The 20,940-nt window shown below is 38.7% G+C and overlaps 1 protein-coding gene across 3 annotated transcripts in view; it reads right to left on the minus strand.

The window, feature by feature from the left end:
* Window positions 1–20,940, minus strand: part of LOC115914924 (cadherin-6) — a 103,109-nt gene that overhangs the window by 39,396 nt on the left and 42,773 nt on the right. For all 3 annotated transcript variants that reach the window (XM_030967798.1, XM_030967817.1, XM_030967807.1), the window contains exon 2: window positions 11,615–11,970. In XM_030967798.1, coding sequence (XP_030823658.1) covers window positions 11,615–11,845 — 231 coding nt within the window. In that variant the 5' untranslated portion in view covers window positions 11,846–11,970. The remainder of the gene's footprint in view (window positions 1–11,614; window positions 11,971–20,940) is intronic.

Here is a 20,940-nt window from a genome sequence, read left to right on the forward strand (position 1 = left end):
TCTGCTCTTCACTGTGATTAAACAGGGCCAGTGGCACAAGAGCTTTTGTCCTGCACTGCAGCACACCAAACTACCAAGGTACCTCATTCTGACAGCCCTTGTCTCTAGGGACAACTGATTACCAGATCTTAATGAATATCTGGCAAAGCTGCAAACTAGGTAAAGGTATCTTCATGTTCTCTTGAGCTGAGTGCTGCTAAGCACTTCTGTGGTAATGCACTTTATTTGCTCCTCTTCCTATTATCTATAAGTCAAATTATAGCAGGAATTTACAAAGTTTGCCCTTACAAAGACAAATAGGTCTTGAATTTGTAAGGAACAAGACACCATGGTGTCAAGTCTTTTCTCTATACGTATGGGCTCTTGAGTTTCATGTCCTTTTATCAAACTTCTTGCTTTTCTTTGAATTACTGTATAACACTAGAAAGAAGTAGTCTTCCTTTCAGACTCTAAGGAACTCAAAACAATTCTGACTCTGAGTAATAACTGACCTCTTACTCAAAAAAAATAAAAAAAATTCATGGTTACATACTGAATTTTCCCAGTTTTACTTAGAGCAGTTGGGTTTCATTATGCCTTTGAAAGATCAAAGAGCTCTCTTCAGCTAAACAGTAGTGATGGTAACAATAGAGCATTATACAGACTTCTGCAATTAGCCTCACAAAAGCGTGAGGATCTCGTTCTTCTCTCCAGGTGGGCCAAGGCAGTTTAAAATCCCTGTTTTATGCTTTTGGTACATCTATTTAAACATCTGGATTTCTTTGTCAAAGCAAGAATTATTTCTTCTTGCCAGTGTTTTCAATATGTGGGGTAGAGAAAGGACCTGGCAGATACAGGGATTTGCTTTAGTTGAGACATCGGCATTAACTTACTAAAAAGTATAAATGGCTGAGCCAATTCCAGACTTCTCACAACCTAGGTCAGGTACTAGGAGAACTCTCTTGAATAGCTGAGTAGAACAGCAGAACAGATTAAAACAATATTTTATCTAGTATATACAAATCAGTGATCAGGAATGATAACTCAAGCCTCTGTATTCTTGAAAAAGCTGTACAAGTCATTTTAGGAGATAGACATTGCTAGCATTGCAAATCTGCCACATTAACTGAATAGACAGTCATTGGCTTCAAGTTTTAATATGGCTTTTGTCACAGTCTTCCTGTCTGATCTTAGACAGATCACTATGTGATGCTTCTACATTCTCCCTGCAGTAAAATGTTAACAATGTCCAGTTCTGTATGTAATGATTATAACATGATTTGAGAACCTTGGGTATAATTTGTTCTATGTTTGTGGAAAGACTAGGTATCATTTAACTGGAATCAAGAATAGCAATATTGTGGCTTTGCCACAGCTTACTGTATTTAGAGGGTGGGGCAGATGGCCTCTCCTTAATGCAGCTGCAATGGTAGAAAATCTAATTGTTCTCAGGTTTTTGTTATTATCCCACAGCTGAAGGTTACCATCACTAAAGGTTTGGATGGGTAGGTGGGGGAGTTTCTGAATTCCAAGCTTGGCTATATTAGCTAAAGTAGCATTTTGAGGTATTTTAAAAATTCCTTAAAAAGGAATATGTGTGCTCTCATATGAGAGGTTAAAGAAAATTAACTGCCTGACTTGTAACGACATTCAATGGGAATACAAAGAGTTCATAAAGGATGCATGCCTAAACCCCATTCTTCAATTAGAACTGTGCCTGCAATTCAAGAGCACCAAATTTCTTTACAGTTTTTTCCCAAGTCAGAGGAAATTAATTCAAATATCCTGATATCCTTCCACTGAATATAATGGGACTTCTGTCCTGTACTGTATTAGTCAATTAGAAAAGGGAATTCATACAGTAGAAGATGGCAGCAGGTATTCTGTTGTGATTACGAGAAAATATTTTTTTTTAAAAGAGTACATTCAGCAAACATGCACTTCAATAATCAATAATAATTTTAGTGTATGTGCTTTAGTCTTTAAATTATGTGATGTGTATAGTTAGTGAAATAGGTCTGTATTGTATGTCCAGATTTGCTTTGATTACCTTTGATTTCTCTGGGAATTTACCCAGGGATGGTTGATCACTCTTTATCAGGGGTCAGAATTATCTGTTTAATCATGGACAAAATATTTTCTTTGGAATCATGAACTTTCAAAAATGTTTCATAATTAAACTGTAAGCAAATGCAGCGCCTTAATTAAGGTATATAAGCACATACATTTCTCATTCCGTGAAAACCACTATTCTCCTGTGGCGGTACAGGAGAATCTATCTGAAAGATGAACAGCAAAACAAAATAAAAAAAAAACCCCAAAACCTTGGCCTAATATCCAGAAATGTTTTTACTGGGATACAGTTGAATAAAACATCAGGCTTCTTCAGCAAGTAACAGCTTCTGACTACTCCCTGATGGATGCGCTTGAAAGCAAATGCTCATCCTTTGCTTACTGACAAAGGTGACCCTTTGATATTCTGAGTGCTTGATGCTGACAATCAAACCCTGAAATGTGTGTATGAATTTTATATGCTGTATAAAAGTGTATGTATCAGGGAGGAAGAAGCGGGATGGAGAAGGGAGGATACAAACCCTAAAATAAATGAAAACCCACATTCTGATTTAAATGAAGATTTAACAAAAAGGATACTAATTCATATCCACAAGTTTAATTGAGTCTTTAATCTGTTTTCATGCTTCTGTCATTTAGTTCTATAGGTCAGAAGCTGGGAAAATGAGATATATTTCCATTCTGTTATGTTCTCCAACTTTGTTTCTAAACAGAAGTTTGTGTTATATAACCAGATAATAAAAGGTTTGTGAGACAGTAGATGCAATACAAAAGGCCACACATTTATCTCTCAACACGACCCTTTTGATGAAGACTCCTCAACCTGGAAAAATGTTTATGGGAAATGTTAGGCAAGTCTGGTATTGAGTAGATTCTTTCAAATAAGTATTCCTCCAAGTGCCATTAGTGAGGCTGTGAAGGGACAGCTCAAGTGACCTGAATGCTGCAGCAGAATGTAAATCCTTACAGAGGCCAGGTCAGGAAGGCAAGGAGGTGGATTAGCAAATAATCAGCACATGTAGGTGGAGCTTTGCTTTGAAACAGGTGACAAATCAGTGGAGATCTTGAAGATAGGAGGACAAGCCAACACAAGACATCACATTAGGTATCTGCCACAGACTCCCTGCTCAAAGAGATGAAGCAGATGCAGCCTTCTTTAGACAGATGGAGGAAACCCTGTACTCTTGGGGGACTTTAATCATTCTTATGTTTGCTGGAAGGGCAATATGTCTGTGTGCAAGCAACCCAGGTTTCTGCAGAATGTCCTAAGACAACTTCTTCACCCAGGTGATTAATGAGCTGACCAGAGGGTGTGTTATGCTGGACCCATTCGTCATGAATAAAGGAGAACTGCTCAGGGATATGGAACAGCACTTTGCCCACAGGCCCCAAAGAGCCTTGAGTCAGGCAGAAAATTCTGGTAGAGTGAAGCATTATCCACAGCAGAGAAAAACCAATAAATCAGGAGCCTTTTAAGTAAATTGGACATAGTTTCATAGAAAAAAAAAAGAAAAAAAAAGGATGCATCTAAGGACAGTGACAGGATAAAATGTTTCTTTCTATAATGTCTGAAAAACCATGGTCTTTGGGGAAGGTTCTTAAATTCTTAAATAGGGAAAGTCACACCAATTCAGGTTCAAGATCCAGGATAGTCTATCTGGGAACGAATATTAATTTTAACTGGAGAACCTGGAATTCCTTTAGTGAAAATACTTGTGTCTATGCTCTCCTAATTATATAATATCTAGTATTCATGAAAGGAAAGAATTCTCTCTGAAGCACATATAATTGCTGTGATATTATCAGTCTAAAAATTCTAAAGGCAATTGTTCATAAAATATTTCTGTAGGTAAAATAACAGATATTTATAAGGGGAATGGTGAAGATCCTGACAGGATCTACCTGCAAGTAGCATGAGTGTCAAGCTCACCTGAGTTTACAAATACCACAAATATACATGCAAGGGTTTTCTTCCACAGCCATTAACTCTTTGCCTGCAACACCCTTGGCAGTTGTTATTCCCAAGAAGTGGGAATTATGTTATTCCCATTCTGTGAGCAATTTTAGCCATTGTAAGCAGCATTAACTATGTTTTAAGCAACTGACCTGAAACGTGCAAAACTACGCAAACTGGAAAGGAACTATGAATGAATGCTCTGACACCTCAGTTTGCATGTCCTTTAAATCCTCTGCCAGTGCCCTGATCAGCTTGATTGCAAGGGCTGTTAGGCACAAGGAAATATGTCAAAGAGCCAAAGGTACACATAGGTTGTTTGGTTCTGTCTCTTGAGGAGAGCCTTCCACTAATGACAACATGATGCTAAATACAAAAGTTATACAAATGACTTGACTGAACTTGATGTCGCCTTCCAACATGAAGATATAGAATGGTCAGAGATGACCAATATGCTAAAGATGACTAAATTATCATCATGTGAGCCTCTGCAACGCATTAAAACCTCCTTTGTTCCATCAGACATCTAATGTGAAACATCACTTAATGGTTCATAGAGACAAAGTATGAAATAAAGCCAGAGGAACGATAATATTCCTATAAAGAGAGACCATTTCAGCTGAGCTTTCCATGAGCCCTGCCCTGTACCACATGGCATAAGCAAGCTGGAGATAGAAGGACTGCAACCTTCAGATATGACTCCAAAATAAAGAACTCTGTTGAGAAAACAGTGGTTATTAGAATTCTAACATAAACGTTTGCTAATGTCTCCCCCTTGTCCTTTAATGTAAATTTTTAAACTTCCAGCTCACTCAGCATTTTATTTCTTTACAAACTTTGTTTTTCTGTTTTGAGGTGGATTTTTCACAAAATTAGAAGACAGAAAGGACTGATATTTTTTCCTTCTCCTTCCTTCCTCTGAAATTTCAGAGGGCAATTCTTTCCTTTTCTTCATCTGCCACCTCAGACTTTCATGACAACTACAAGCTTCACTGCATCCTGAAGTACTTGCAAGTGCATGCTGTGGTTTCTTTCACCCCATTAATGGTGAAAGCAAGCCACAGTCTGCATTAGCGCATACGGATCAACAGTAGGCATTCACATCACAACGCATTTTCAGTTTGTGTTTTGAAATGTTACACTGACTGGCCACAGCTTTCAACCTGCTGCTGCCCCACTGTGAACTGATGTTCACCAATGAGGGAAATGGCAGCAAAAGAAAAGGGAGGCACAGACAATATATTTAATTTAATAAAGAGATTTCTCTAAGCTTTATGGTTTACTATATTTGGTAAGCCAACTGTAAATAACAAATGGTGGAGTAACAATGGTTGTCTTAGGCCTGAAAGAGGGATTTTATTTTTCAGCTATCCCTTCAAAATTTATATTCATGATGTTGCAGCTTCATAGTGGGAACACTATTGTGCTATACAAACAAACAAAAAAAATAGTAATGCAGCTCCAAATAACAGCGATCTAAATAATCCATAATCAAGCATGAACTTTACATGTAGTCTCTCCCTAGAAAGGAAGATTAAGATGTTCAGCTGTTTTTCTATAGCTGGAAGTCTAGGGACACACAATTCAGGACTTTGTGCAGACTGCTAACAAGAGTAGAACAGGATAATCTGGGAAAAGATGTGATCCAAAATATAAGCACCACTATGAGTGGGTAATTAGCATGTGGAAAACAAAATTGTTTTGTTTGGGACACAAAAATGAAAAACAAGAATTAACAGAAATATTGCCTTGAGGGTCCCAGGATTTGTTTTTTTCTGTAGGCAGAATGGGAAGAAGGGGAGGAGGTTCTGTATCGTTACACTATAAGTTCCATCATGTGCCATCATGTAGGAAATGTGGTTTGTTTGAAACAGATGGTTGTAAGGCTCTTATATTGTGCAATATATTTGGATACAAGGATGATGCCAAGTAGATTCACAATTATGATGATCGTAAACATTAACCATGCTGTATTTCCTGCCTTTTCATTTTCTGAATAATATCCTTGTCCATCCCACCCATTGCTCATTATCTCCTTTCTTAGCCTCTGTGTGATGGTTTAAAACCTGCAAGCTGTTTCTGGATTGTCGTCGTGGGCCTCTAACCTCTCAGCTGTCCCTCATTACAGAGTTATCTCTATTCCGCAGGGACCAACAGCACACAGAACTTCTACCAGCACCTGTAAATCTTTCAAAGAGGAATACAAGACAAGTGTGTGTATGTGTGTGCAATGCAATATAGGAATGAAGGGCACTTGGGAAAGTCAAGTGCTGGAACATAAAATATGACTGATGGATGAGGAATAATAGAAGCGCAGATGCGCCACAGCTTTTGTTCTACTTTTTAGAAGAATGACAAGTACTAGGTCTACTGAAGAGGGAGGCAGGTGACCTAATCATACAAACTGGGGGAGGTGGGGGGTAGGGAAGGGGCTAAGAACTCTGATTTTTTTTTTGTTTTCCAATCTCTGCTGTGAAATTTCTGACTTTTAGCTGTGCAGAAGGTCACTTAACCTCCCTGTACATCAGTTTTGTCACATGCAAAGCGCTGGTCTGCATTGCCTCTGGATGCAGAAGGCAAAATCTAGATCCCAAGAGAGCCTATCCTAATAATCAAAAATGAATGGGAAATTCCTTTGTGATACTCTCTGAATAAACAGAAGTTACAAAGGTAACTTTTAATTTTAGGCATTGTAAAAATAACAAATAGTCACTATGCTTGGAACAGGAAACTGAAGGCATCAAGTATACATCATAGTGCAAGTTACAAGGCTAGGAAAACAAATACTCAACAAGTGCCAATAAAGCCGCATAAAGAATGTTAGAAGTGCAGGTGGGGGAGTCATTTTAGTTCGACTTTTCACATCTTGCTTTTTCGGGGTACAAAAATTTTAAAGGTAAGTACAGAACACTAGTGCACTAAAATCTGAGAAAAAGTGAAGATTTCTCTTGCTAGTTACCATGCCATCCAATTAAGATATGATACCTTTTAACCATTGGAGTAATGTTACCCATTACTTCCTAAAACGCTGAAAAAGCATGGACTGTATTACATGACAGTAATTTTCATTGTTTAAATAGTCCCTTGTGTGTGCTCACAGCCAGATAATTTTGCCTCAGTATGTTGTTTAGTCCCTCTACGTGCAACGGCTTGGAAGAGATTCTGCCTTTTGTTTCATTTGCTTCTGCTGAAATACACTGCTGTGCTTGCCTTCAGAATAGCTGTAGCCAGAAGTAAAATCATACAACAAAAAAAGAAAAACACTGCTGAAACTATACTGTGATAAAATTTAATTCATCCCCTCCTGAAAAGCAGGGTCAACAGTACCTTAAATCACTCCTTGACAGAGGGGAATTCATCTTTCCAAGAGGTTCTTTCAACACCAAACAAAAAGATTCTGGGTTTGCCTACAGTAACACAGTATCCCTTTTGCTTTGCCAAGCCACATACCAGCAGGAGTTTGACTTTATCTTCCCTGAAAAATGGAGTTGTCAGTAGAGGTTGATTGTTTATGATGGGTTGTACAGGTAGTAACATCAGATAGCTTCCAGGCTAGCATACTGCTTGAACTATATGAACATCAATAAGACACAGCAAAAATGAAAAGGATGTCTGGAAGTTTCCTTTTAGTGCCAGACATCCAGAGCATTACAAAATCATTCCACAGTTGTGCCTCTTGTTACCAGGAAAGCAGATTGGCTTTCCACTACAGACTGCCAAAAGCTGTTCTTGGGTTAACGAGTAAGATTTAAGACTTGTTCAGACCTATCTTTAGTCTTAAAGAAAGTGGAATCTCATCCCTTTATGTAAGAATAATTCTAGGTTTGTGCTCTAAACTCAATGATGGATGCCAGTACATGGATTTTATGCAGCCAGTGGGACTGCCATGTCAAAGCTGTCAAGTGCATACAAAGAGTAACTGTACCTATGAGTATGATCTTGGAACAGAGCAGAATTTTTTTTCTCTTCTTTTTTTTTTTTTTAACCCTGGAGTATCTGAAGATCTCTAGGAAACACAGCATATATTTTTATATATAGTTGTACTATCACTTCATTTTTTACCTATGATTTAAAGCTGCATTCACCTCAGCCCTTTCAAATTGTACTAAACAGCCATGTGTACAACTAGATCTCTTTTAAAACCCAACTCAGGTGTTGCAAATTTTGGTTAGGTAGTACTTCTAGACACATCTCTGCTTTGATTCTCATGTAATTCTTTTATTTCATTTTTGGATTGAGTCCTTGCCAAGTGCTACAATTTCTGAACCAGAAAAAAAGATATCTTCAGGTTAAAATGTCACTGTGCCCATCAGTCACACTTCAATGCATAGCCATAGTTCACAAGTTATTCAGCACTGCAGTGAATAAATCCAGTCTAGAACTTTTCTTCAAGTTCCTTGAGGTCTGAGACTACAGTGACTGGGGGCGTGAATTTCATCTCATTTAAAAAAGACTTTATTTCACAAATATACAGGAATGAAATTCAGGAATAGAAGGATGGGCAATAATGCGATCCGTCTGGTGTCAGCGCCACAGCAAAATCAACTTGTGTTTGTAACCCTGCAAGTGTCTCGTTGGCAGCTGCACATCCTTGTCCAGTGAGATACAGCTCCATGTTTGGGCTGACAATGAAGTGTGAGGCATACAAAAATGGGGAGCACTTTTTAACAGCTGACAGTACCCACAGCTAAAAAAAAAAAAGGTTTCATATGTGCTTGGACAATTAATTCCTAAACGATGGAAAGCTCTGGGTTCAATGAATAAAAGAGTATGCAGGGTATAAACAACAACAGTGCTCTGGTCTGTGACTCAGATGATGCTACAACATTGTCTTCAATACTGCTTTGAGCTCTCTCTTCAGAGATAACTACTTTTCTCTTTTATTATCCCAACCTGAATGCATCCCCTTTCACTGTTCTTTTCTTACGCTCTAAAACTACTATGATGCAAATCTGTTTTTTGTAGTTTAAACAGTTACAGGATTTCACAACTGTAATTTGGGCATCTCATACAAATAAAGTTGTTTTTTAGAATCTTTCACAACAGACTTCTTACATCTCAAATTTTGATGTAGATGTTTGGATTAAACAGATGTTAAAAAAATGAAGAAGCAAAAGTGAAACCAGCATGAGTAAAAGATTTTTTTTTTTTTGTAGCTTATATAGAATCTTTTCTTTTTATGGTTATGATGTTAATGCCCACCTAGCTTTAGCCACTAAACACAAAAACCCCAAAAGATTCATGTCTATCTGTTTATACAGTAAGGCATAAGCACAATTCCGTTTTATATACATATATTGCTATTGTTTTAAAAGATTTTGCTGTTCAAATTTCATCTTTATATTCTTACCATTTTTAAATCTATATTTAAGGTTAACATTTAGTCCTCTGAGAAAAAAATATATGCTTCATAAAAATGTTCATAATCCTCATTTGCCCACATCAATCAAGTTTAATTGCTCAGTTAAATTGCCTAGTTACCTCAATTTAGAGACATTTAGATGTTTCTATCATTTCCCCTCACACCAATCCTCAACTTTAATAATAAAAGGCTGCTCTTTCATGCCTCTTGGCTAATTGTTCAGTTAAAAGAGTGTGAGTGGTTCTGGCATTTGAAAGATGTGTGAAAGGCCACTTGTGAATGGCTTAGGAACACAAAATCAATGACATTTATACATTATGTGTTGTTTCTATGCTTTACAACAGAAAGTGTAATAAAGTACAAATAGGTGGAAGAACAACTTTTAAAAATAACATACTTTTTTAAATCTTTCTGACTCCTTTTGAAACTGTCTTGGTTTTCTGGTCCAGCTAGACCATTTTTAAACTGTCTCTCAGCAAATTTGTCCTGCAGAAATATTCATTTCCCCATCAGTCCCTCTGAAGTCAATAGCTGATACTCTAATTCTGCAGTAGAAAAAATTGGGGGCTGATGAAGTTTAATGTCAAAATTCACAGTGACAGTGAGAGACTGTAGGATCACCTCAGGATCACCTCAGGACCACCTCAATATGCTTTATCTTGTAACAAAAAGATCCCCATTACCCTGACTACCCTCAGCAGACTGTGAAACAGGAGAGTGTGTGGAGGACTGCTGTCTTTCAATTTGTTGCCTTTTTTTACGTCCTTGACTCCATGTTTCATACCAGTTTGGTTTTTTTCTCCTTCACTGTCTCATCTTCTGGTTTTGTTTTTGCTCTCTTTAGGTAAATTTTCTCCCAACTCTTATCCTCTACCCCCATTTAACGCCATTTCCCTCTCCTTTCCATCTTGATTCCTCTTTATAAAGCTTCCGTTCCTTCCATCTCTGTCTTTCTAGTTCTTTCCTCTTACTCTCTTCTGTTTTGGTATCTTTTCTTACCCTCTTATCTTCCTTCTCTACTTCTCCTCTCTGAGGACTCTCTGCCTTTGGCCTTTTCCTCTAGATTGGGCTCAATGGTACCTTTCATGAATGCTGATTATCCTGGCTGGAGTTCTATGAGTATTACACCAGCTGAGTAGCTCCTCATTTGAATCATGCCTTGCAGCCATTTAGCAGGAAAGGAATGTTGCATCCAGCTTTGACTGACAGCTGACTGGCAGGCAAGAAAAGCAGCCACCATCTCTCATGGGAATGCTCAGAAGCTTGCAGAGGGAGATAAAATGTCAAACCACTGTGATCTGCAGCCTTTTCTAAGAGGCTTGAGAGATCAAACTAGATCAGATACAACCCCATTTTTGTTTGGAAAACCAAGCTGTATTGTCTCTGCTTTGAATGTCATCATCAGTAGCATAATTTCTGCATTCTGCAAGACATACTCCTATAGAATGAGGCACCTTGGGCAGTATACACTCTCTTTAGGCTCTTAACACAGGTGCATTGCTCTACAGATTACATAAAGTCTGTCACCTACATGGGAGTCTGCTGCTCAGGGAGGCAGATGTTCTCACAGTTAAGCAGTGACTTTTCTTTTTACAATTTTTTTTTACCCCTTCCCAACTTTGAGATTAGAAATTTTCAGCTGCCTGTTGCTTCTTAGTGTACATGCACAGTGTGCTTCAACCATGCTTTGTAGTAGCATGGCTGGTGGTGTGAAGGTCATGTCACACAGTCATCAGTGGCACCACGAAACATCATCAGAAAATGGCTGTAGCATTGCTGTGTGCAGTGGGTAGTAAAAACGGAAACAATTACCTTTTGCTGGGTAGAGAGAATCCTTACCAAAATGTAGGTACTGTGAATCTCAACTTAGCTCTAAACCTCTCCTGGTTTAAATAGTTTGACTGCAGCAAATTAGCGAGCACAAGGGAAAACACATATCCCAGTTTAAAGCTAAAAATCTAGCCTATAATTAAGCTGCATTATTTCCAGGCACAAAATAAAATGCAAAATCTTTAATAGAATTGCCAGTGATTTGCCATGGGACTTTCTGGTTAAATGAAGACTTGTTGATTACATTCTGAAGCTGAAGTGCACATACCTTTCCAATGAAATTACTCCTCAGCAGAAGCTGGGGACACAGGAACACGAACTAAAAGTTGTAGCAGGCATTGCTCTTCCCTACTTGCTACTGCTGGCTTTCCAGTGCTTCTAAAATCAAAACACAGATGCAAACGAAAGTAACTTACCTTGCCAACATACTGGTAGTCAGTTCCAGTGTATTCCTCCAATAAAAAGAACTGATTCCACATCCAGCTCCTTTTGGAACGATGGAGGTCTTGCCTGCTGTTTCCAGACAACACCAAAACCTTTTCCTTTTCTGGAAAGCCACTAGTCCTTTTGGATAATGGAGTTAAGAAACTTTGGTGGGGCTGACCAGCCCAAAACAGCAGCCAGAAGCAATGGTAAGTTCTCATCATGGCAACACAAGTAGGTCTAAATAATGATTTTTTTTCTTGTCCTCAAATTAACCTACTTTACTGCACTAAATCCAATCTCATGCCGTCTTCCTTCTTTAAATAGTCTTTGCAGCCTCAAAGGATCTCTGAAAAGAAAAAATAACAACTCTTTTAGCATTTCCAAAGGTACTTAACTGTCATCACTGCAGCAATAAGTCCACAAGGTGGATGAGTAATAATGATTATTGAAAACCTGGGCTGTTTCTGATTTAAAATGCTGCAAATGATCTGAGTGGATCCGTATCAAGTATGAGAAAGGAGTCATGATGTTTGGATTCAGGGTGTGTGTGGGTCCCCTTTAACCCCATCTGCTTCCCTTCATTGATAAAGGCAAGCCAAGTATTTCTCTTTTTACTGCCTGAACTTTGCGATGTAACTGATTACTTTCTGATTGGGGATCTTGATGAGGTTACCATATTACATTAAAGAACTGCTAGCAAAACTGCATACTGTCTTCCCAGGAGCATTCTGTTGCTATAGTTATGGACTGAAAAGACTGGACTTAACTCCAGGATTTTTCCCTCACATTTAAGGAGTTTTGCCTTTGACTCCATTTAGAAAGGAGTCAACCCAGCTTAACAGGTTAGTGAAATAAATGTGTATTTATCAATATCTCACACATAACAGACCTGCTTGTTATTGCATAGGAAATGAAGTAGACACTTTGGTTTTCTCATTATCTACAGCCAGAGTTTTGAATCTTTAAATACATAGTTACGTATGTAAATGCTTTCACTAATAACTTCTAAAAATAGAAAACACACTGCAGCTAGTTCATTGCTACCTGTGGGTTTTTACTACTGCTACTGCTTCCTACTATTACAATACTAAATATCAGTGCACCTACAAAATAATTACAAAAATTATCTGTCTCTGAATACTGCGTAATTTTCAACATGCAAAAAGCTACAGATACAGGACCTCAGAGTACTGTGCACAGCTCTTCTGTTTTTGAAAAAGCTGAAAGCTTCTATTCAAAAGGAGGAAAATACACTATGTGTCTCAGGTAACCAGTGCCTAATGAACAGCTTTGGAACATTTTAGAATGTGAAGAAATCAGAATTACCTGACAGAAACATTCCACAACATATATTTTTGTTGTAAACACTTCATTGAATTTTTAGTTCAAACAGATCTATAACCTCAGAGAAGGATAATTTAATTAATTTTCATTTTCTTTCTCACTGATGCTCTTTGAAAGAAAGTTAGGGTTTTTTTTTTTCATCTATCCGATCAGAACCCAATAAACCATTCTGAACCAGCTCAAGATTCAATACAGCATCTCTCAGTATTTGTAAATAAAGACTGTGGAATGACAATCTGACTATATGAAATTGAAGAGAATTTTTTTTATGTTTCATTGTGCTTCATGGAATACTGCCTGGGTCATATTCACATCAAAGATGATTTTTTCACCTATAGTATGTTTTTGTCTATTTAAAAGTGTCCATTAGACAGAATTTAGCCTTTGAGCTATGCTGAAGGAATTACAGCACCTGCAATGCCTTGGGTTAGCCACTCTTCTGGCTGTTGTTATTCTTGGTAATAAATTGTGTGAAATAACCTCAAGTCTCTTAGAGTTCCTGTTAGTAAATAATTTTCTATAAAGAAATACCACTTAGTTTTTATATGAATAGTAGGTAATGAAACAGGGCTGTTTAAACAATATCATTTTACTGTTTCAAAAGGTAAAATACTGTTAAGAGGTAACTTCTGTGTGAGAAGGAGTAAGATTTTTAGCATTAAGAGGAAGAATGTAAATAATACAATTAATTCTGACACAGTGTAATTTCTTCTGGAGAAGAGGGAAGGGTTGTAGCCAGCTTTCTTATTATCCAGGGAAAGACAACTCTGTCCTGCAGGTCATGGGAGCTGTGTCCACACACAGCTTTGAGAGTTTGTGAGAGAGATACAGACCCCTGGGTGTATTCACACATGCACGTAACCATAGACACAGAGAGAACAGCAGGAACAGCAAGAACAGAGCTGCATTCACAACAAGACCTTCCCAGAGGAGGAAAAGGGAAAGCTGGCATAACTAAGCTTTACAATGTGTTCAACAATTGCTTTCAGTTCAACTGATGGAGCAGTGGCAAACTAGAGTGAAGGTTGCTAGAGCAGGACACAAGCAGCAGGTTCAGCAGATTCAGACACCGGGATAGGGAGAGCTGAGGTGGCTTTAACCCTCTCCATGTCTATAATCTCTGTTCTCCTCCTTCTGTACCCTTCTGACCCGTGTAAGGTCTTGTCCTTTATGGCTCTGCCAACATTGATGATTACCCTGGCTCCCACTGGACTGTATTCAAGAGGGCATCCTCCTTCATGTGGTATGGAAGAGGAAATTGCACCTCACACAACATTTTTGACTTCCATTTTCTTGCCAGGCTGCTGTGGGGGGATGTTGGGACCTGCCCAGGTGAGTTAAGTACTGCCCCAAGCAGGGGCAGACCTGGTGAGCTGCCATGTATCAGGACGGACATATCAGGATGATCTGTGTTTGGAGGGCAGATGTGGAAAGATGTAGGGAGTACAGCACATGAGCAAATCTACTACTTTGCTATTAGGGAGGTTTGCCTGGATTTTTGAGCCATAAGGAAGTGAAAATCATCACCTGACATGCTCCTCTATGGCCAGATCCTTTAGTGGGGTTCCATACCTCTGCTCCTGCACATAACATTTCCAGAGAAGTGCCGCCTGGACCGGCATTACCTAGATGGGATTTGTGCCAGCCTTTTAAAGGATCAGTCCTTCAAACACCAATTGCCAGGAAACAATTATTCCTGTGGGGGAATTCTCTGCACTTGAAGTCAGCTATATTTCACAGCTCTGATGTCATGGGAAAGGTTTTATAGTGGCTCATGCTGAATTATAGCTTACAAGAATGATATCATAGCTGTGAAATACAGCCCTTTACTCTCCCCTGCAGAGATGTGTCCAAAATGCTGAAATAAGGGCATGATCCTGTAATGTCCTTCTTGACTGCATAGCCTTCATGATGCAGCAGAGCAGCTAAGCCCCAGCAGCTCCCCTGTAAGTGGCAAGAGAGGAGACACACCTTTACAGACCCTGGCTTAAGCGTGCAACTGGGGTAAGTACCAGCTGAATCCAGGGTGTCTCTGCCCTATGGGTGCTGATTACTTTTTTATGGGTCATAATGATAAATTTAGTAGAGTGAATAAAAAGGACAGAGCACTACACTCTGAGCTGAGCCTTTAGCAGAGTGAGCTCTTGTGGATCTTAAACGCCATTCTGTGCTCCAGTCCCAGCGTCTCATGCTCCAGAAAGGTCTCTGCAATGGAACAGTTCTTTTTGTGCAATCTCTCTTTATTTCGAAAACAAGTCATTCACCAGGGAGATTTTATTTTCTTTAAGTGTAGATGTGCAAATATAACTGATGGGACCCAGGGATGGGGGCTGAAATTTTTTTCTTCACATTGCACAAAGTCAGGTAAAAAGAGGCACTTTAAACATGGCATTTCTCTCAACCATCAGGTGGTCAGGTGGCTGGGGAACTTGCTGCATAATCAACTGTCAAGAGTGAAAAACAATTTTAGTGTACAACAGCCTCTGACAACTGGCTTAGCTCTGCCAGTTCAAATGTATAGCAAATCTGGGCTTTTTTACAAGAAAAAAAGGAATGTGCACATCCAAGCTTAAAAAAAAATCCCTGTGTAACTTTAGCTATGGTCGTAGTTAAGATAAAAGCAATGTCACTTGCAGCTATAGAACTTTCTTCAGTGTGACAAGCTGCAGATCTGAAGTTTATGTTCATGCCTCTTTGAAAGATTGCTCAGACAATTGCTTAACCACTATAAGTATCTATTTCAAAATTATTTCCCCCAGGTGATAATAGTCATAGTCAGCCTTTCTATTCACCCTCTCCAACACTTCATTAATGTAACGTCTTAATGTGAGAACTCAGTGCAAATTCACATCCTTCCAGAGCAATATCCAAGTATTTCAACTATAAATCAAATAGGAAATGCATCCATTGGAGTAACTCCTATGAATCAGGGAGCCCTGCCCTGGAGATGCCTTTCTGGCATAGTGACAGGCATCAGGTACAGATTCCTGACATGAGGAGCCCCAAAGAGGTTCCACTTCTGCTCCTCCTCAGCTCTGTGGGTTGTAATGGTCTTCCCAGCAGGTTGTTAAATAAACCAGACTAGCAAAGAGCCTTCCCATGAGAGGCATCATCAAGGAGAGGGAAAACAGCTTTTCCTCATTCCTGTCTGTTCAACCCCATAGTAGTCACTCCATCAGCAGATTCTCAAAGGAATATTCTTTATAAAGCGTACTAGAGTCTGGACTTTAGGATAATTTCTTTTCTGAACCCATGCATTCAAGTATCCTACTGTATGAATTTATACATCCTGGATGTTATGGGCTGCTGATAATTAGATTTTAAATAGCTTCTAAATAGGCTAGCAACCATTGGCATCTCTGAAGTTTTTGATACAACCTTTAATCAAATGGAACTGGCAGTTTAATAGATCCTTTATTCCCTGGTCATCGAGGTACAGTTTCATTGTTCAAGTGCTGCATACAAAGCTTCACAGGTTTGGATTAAGGTCCATTAGTATACTGGAATGAATATCAACTGTGTTTTGAAGAACTGGTAACATCCTGTTATTCTCTCACAGAAACTGAATGGGCAGGTGAAAGTTAATATTTGCTTTGGCATTGCATTTAGGAAACTGAGAATGGGAAATGTTTTAGGGCTTGAGGCATGTTTGCTTATTTATTTATTTATTTATTTATTTATTTATTTCTGTGACACAACAAATTGCCTCTATCCTTACGGAATTTGCTTACGTTCTTAGAGAAAGATGCACAGAGAATAGACCCTACTCTCTCAGTCTAGCAGATTACACTATGAATGCACAAGTATATGTACCTTCACTGCCCTCAAATCAGGTCTAATTTAGAGCTGTTGCTAGAAAGATACAAACTACTCCCTGGCTTCATCATCATATGAAGTGTTTACCAGCAGTATCTTTGGAAGAAAAGAAGGTTTCTACCCTGAAAGCTCTAATTTATATTTAATTTTGTAGATGACGTGAGAACACATTAAAAATATTCTGACATCATTTTCTAGATGCTTAACCAATCAGCACCAATTAAGTCTGTCAGGCTAACTGCGCCCGCTTAAATCCCAAACAATTCCACAGAGCCAAGTGGAAGTGACAGTACCTGGATAGCAGGCTCCAGATTCACAGCTTCCCTACATAGGAGAGTCACTTCCTAGCCCCCAGCAAGACCCTGCAGTGAGGGAACCCTCTTTACTCACGTAGTCTTGCTGGAAGGACTCTCCCCTGGCTCAAACATGATGTGCAAGTGTTAAATCTGTCAGGTCTGTGACAGGGGAAGACATCAACAACTCATTGTCAAAGCCTGAGGAACCAAAGGTGAGGAAAGCATTAATGGGGGAGCAGAAAAATGGCTAAATAGTGACTTCTGCATTTACTGCATCAGATGTGAGAGTCTGGGGTATGGAATGAAGCATTCTAGGTAAAGTTCTGGTGATCTGCTGCTTGGATTTTACCTTATTGCAAAGTCAAAGGAGAAATGTCCAAGTCCCTAGAGGAATTTGAATTAGTCAGAGAAGCCAGGACCCTAGGGTGTCCTTGGGGCCATCCTATCTAATGTGAAGAATGTGATTCTGCTATCCTGGAGGCAGACTGCAAGGAAATTATTAAGTCTCTAAGGAAAATCTGAAAAAAATTACTTTCTTACCATGGAGGGGGAAAGGTTAAAGTGACATTAGTTGCTCAGAGAAAAAAAAAAAGTATTCCAGCTAACTTCAAAAAATAGAAGCTTCCAAATTTATTATATTCACTTCTTTTCAGTATCATATTAATATATTTTAATAAATCATATTAATACATTTTCATATATTTTTATGAATTCAAAGAATTTCTTGCTGGATATTTTCAGTAATAGCTAAGCTTCATGCGCTCAGAAGCTGTAACACTGCAGACTTGTCCATAATTGACTTGGACTTAAATCACCGTTGTTAAGTTTGAGCTTACTTTACAATTATGTCTCTCTTATGAACATTTAAATCTGAAAGTATTCATCTAATAATTTTCTCAAGTGTGAATAAGCTTTTACAGCACTGAAACCCAAATGCTGTTTTTTCTTTATTGTCCACAAGGCTTGCCTTTGTAAATATCAGTCATAAATGGAACAAAATGCCACTTTTCCAGTGTAAAGATAGATGATGAAATTTTAATCTTCTGATAACTTTTTTTTATATCTTTGTTATATAAACCCATATACTCTAGCGATCATTCCTGCAAATACACCACTGAAATAGCAAAACAGAACAGAGCCAAGAGAGAATTCAAACTGAAAGATTTGTAGATTTAAACTAGAGGTACTTTATGAAGACATCAAGTACACAATGTAATTGCAGCCAGCAGCTGTTGATTATAATGTCTTTCAAAGTCATTTTTTTATTCAGTTCTCTCAGCAGGAAAAAAGGTGCAGTACTATAAAAATAACTAAATGCAGTAGAAATACTAAGATAACTACTACCTCCATCCTGCACTGGGAACTATTAACATGGTGGTTTTGTACAATATAACTGATTTAATCCTAGTGGACCTAGTGAGAGCACCAGGCCTCACAAAAGCACGCACTAACAAAAGAGGCGAAGTGAGAAGTGTATCTCCTTCTTAAGTCCATGAATAGCCATGGCAAAAAACTACTGTATGAATTTATTCAACAGCTGTTGTGTGAAATGATGATGGTATTTGTCTGTTCTAAGACATTTTGATTTTTTGTTTTTCACCTGGCATTTGGAAAGATACTTAGTGTCATCTTGTTCCAGAGATGCCCACTCTCAGTCTCTGTAGTAGCCACACTGGGAGTGTATCTTTTATCCACTATGCAAAATCAGTCTCAACACACAAGACAGAAGAATGGCACAGAAAAAGAAATCTTGTTTTCATTGTATGGCTGCTTTAAGCGACATTTCTGTGGTCATTCAAGAATATCTGTGGAAGATATTCTGTGGAATATCTGTGGAAGGGTTGGAACCTGTATGTAGATCCTTGAGGCTTACAGCAGTATTGTAATCTGAGGATATTATTCTTCCTTTCTGATGGAAGTTCAAGTAATCCTATCTGTGCTTTAAGCAGCACAAGCAGCTTTGCACTTTGTGCACAATGCTGGACATTGGTATGAGCTGGAGGGTGTATGGACACTGTAGCCGGAGCACCTGGAAAAGGATCTGGCATTCCCTGGGTGTGAAAGCAAGAGCAGCAACCTTACACAGGTACCACAGGCTGGTCACCTCTGCAAGGAGGGTAATGGGAGAGGAAGGACAGACACAGCCCTAGCTGATCCTGTCCTCTTTGTGAGCTGCCTCTGGGTGGCGTTAACACAGAGCAGGAGCTGGTCTTGCAAAAGGCTTCCAGCTTCTTCTGCCTTTGCAGGTAATGTGGGGACAGGCCTCCACATCATTTCAATGTCCCCCTGCAGCAGTAAGCACCCTGCTAATGCTGTGCTCTAATCTAAACCAGGGACAGGTATGTGACTAGCAGATAGGACAGACTAATACTGTAAATTACATTAAGTTGTTCCTTGATAGAAGACTAAAACAGCCAAGCAATCAACTACGTTTAGTAGAAGAACAAATCAGTCGTGCTCCTACTGCTATGCATATTTGATATGCATATTCTTTATTCCTGATGAGTACCTTAATGGCAGAGAGTAGCAGATGTGCATGGAACTACAGCCAGAGTTTCCAGCAGTACTCAAAGTACCCCTGAAGCCATGAAAATGCTGTAGGAAAATCTTAATTCCTGTTGCAGTCCTTCATATAAGTCCGCAGTGTTGTCATCTCGTTGTGCAAGTTACTGTTTTTCTCAGACATGCAGTAAGCTACTATCAAATTATTAAGCTATGGTTTTCCCTAATCCTTTTTATTTTTTTTATTTAGGTATGTTAGAACAGAGAACTAGCAGGTTCTTCAAGAGAGGCATGTCATCAAAAAGAAATTAAGTCTATGCCATGCATCAAAATTTGATGTCTGAAAAGGAGCCTGGCCTTCTTATCCAGATAATAGAAAGACTCTTAGGTGACCATCAAGTATCTAATTTAAAGTTCTTTGTCTCCCACTGAAAAAGCTACATGGTCTGAATATGATCTCTCACTGAAAAAGCTACATACATGGTCTGTTGTATTTCTGTTTAGACACTGGAATTTGGAAGTCTCCTAGACATGCTCTTAGACATAATCAGTGACATTTTAGGCTCTTCATTGTTAAAAAAAAAAGCTATTTTACACAAGACTCCAGTCTGAGAAACGTATGGGATGCCACCACTCAAAAATATCTGGTAAGGAACATATTAAAAATCTTTGGACACATTAAAGAAAAAATAAGAAAAAAATGGTCAGTTTCTCCCTTAAAACTGTTTCTCTCACTCTAGGGGAGATACCCTGTTTAGCTTTATTCCACACTCACTCAGCCTACCATTTATTAGGTATATACTCTCATGCCATCTGAGGAAAATTATCCACAAACTCCCATAAATAAGACAGAACCACAGGCAACAGATCCTTTCTGTGCTGATCAGCAATTACTCAAAGCCAAAGTGTCAGCGATACTCTCCAAACACAGGAGAAAAATCTGGGCTTGCAGATGTTTTAGTGGCATTGCAGCTCTCCCTGAAGTATTGTAGTGTGATAATGAAGGCACAGGCTATACTGCCACATGCATAGACAGGAATAAAAGAAAGGGGGAGGTAAGGCATCTTTTTCAATAGGCACAGGCATATCTTCTCATCAAAGACTGACTATTTTTGACAGTAGCAATTAGGCAGCTCAATAACAGACACAAGTAAAAGAAAATTCTTTGACAGGGGTGTTTTGGGCAGAGTGTGAAATATGATATTAATTGCTAAAATCCTGATTTATTCCATTCCAAAGAAATCCAGATACTCGAACAACAGAATAATTTTAGCAAGTGAGGGCAAACAGGTAAGCAGAACTCCCACAATTCCAATTTAGGCATTTTAGAACTTATGCACTTTTCCTATGTACAAAGG

The sequence above is a fragment of the Camarhynchus parvulus genome, chromosome 2 (genome assembly GCF_901933205.1).
Source record: "Camarhynchus parvulus chromosome 2, STF_HiC, whole genome shotgun sequence".
Lineage (NCBI taxonomy): Eukaryota > Metazoa > Chordata > Aves > Passeriformes > Thraupidae > Camarhynchus > Camarhynchus parvulus.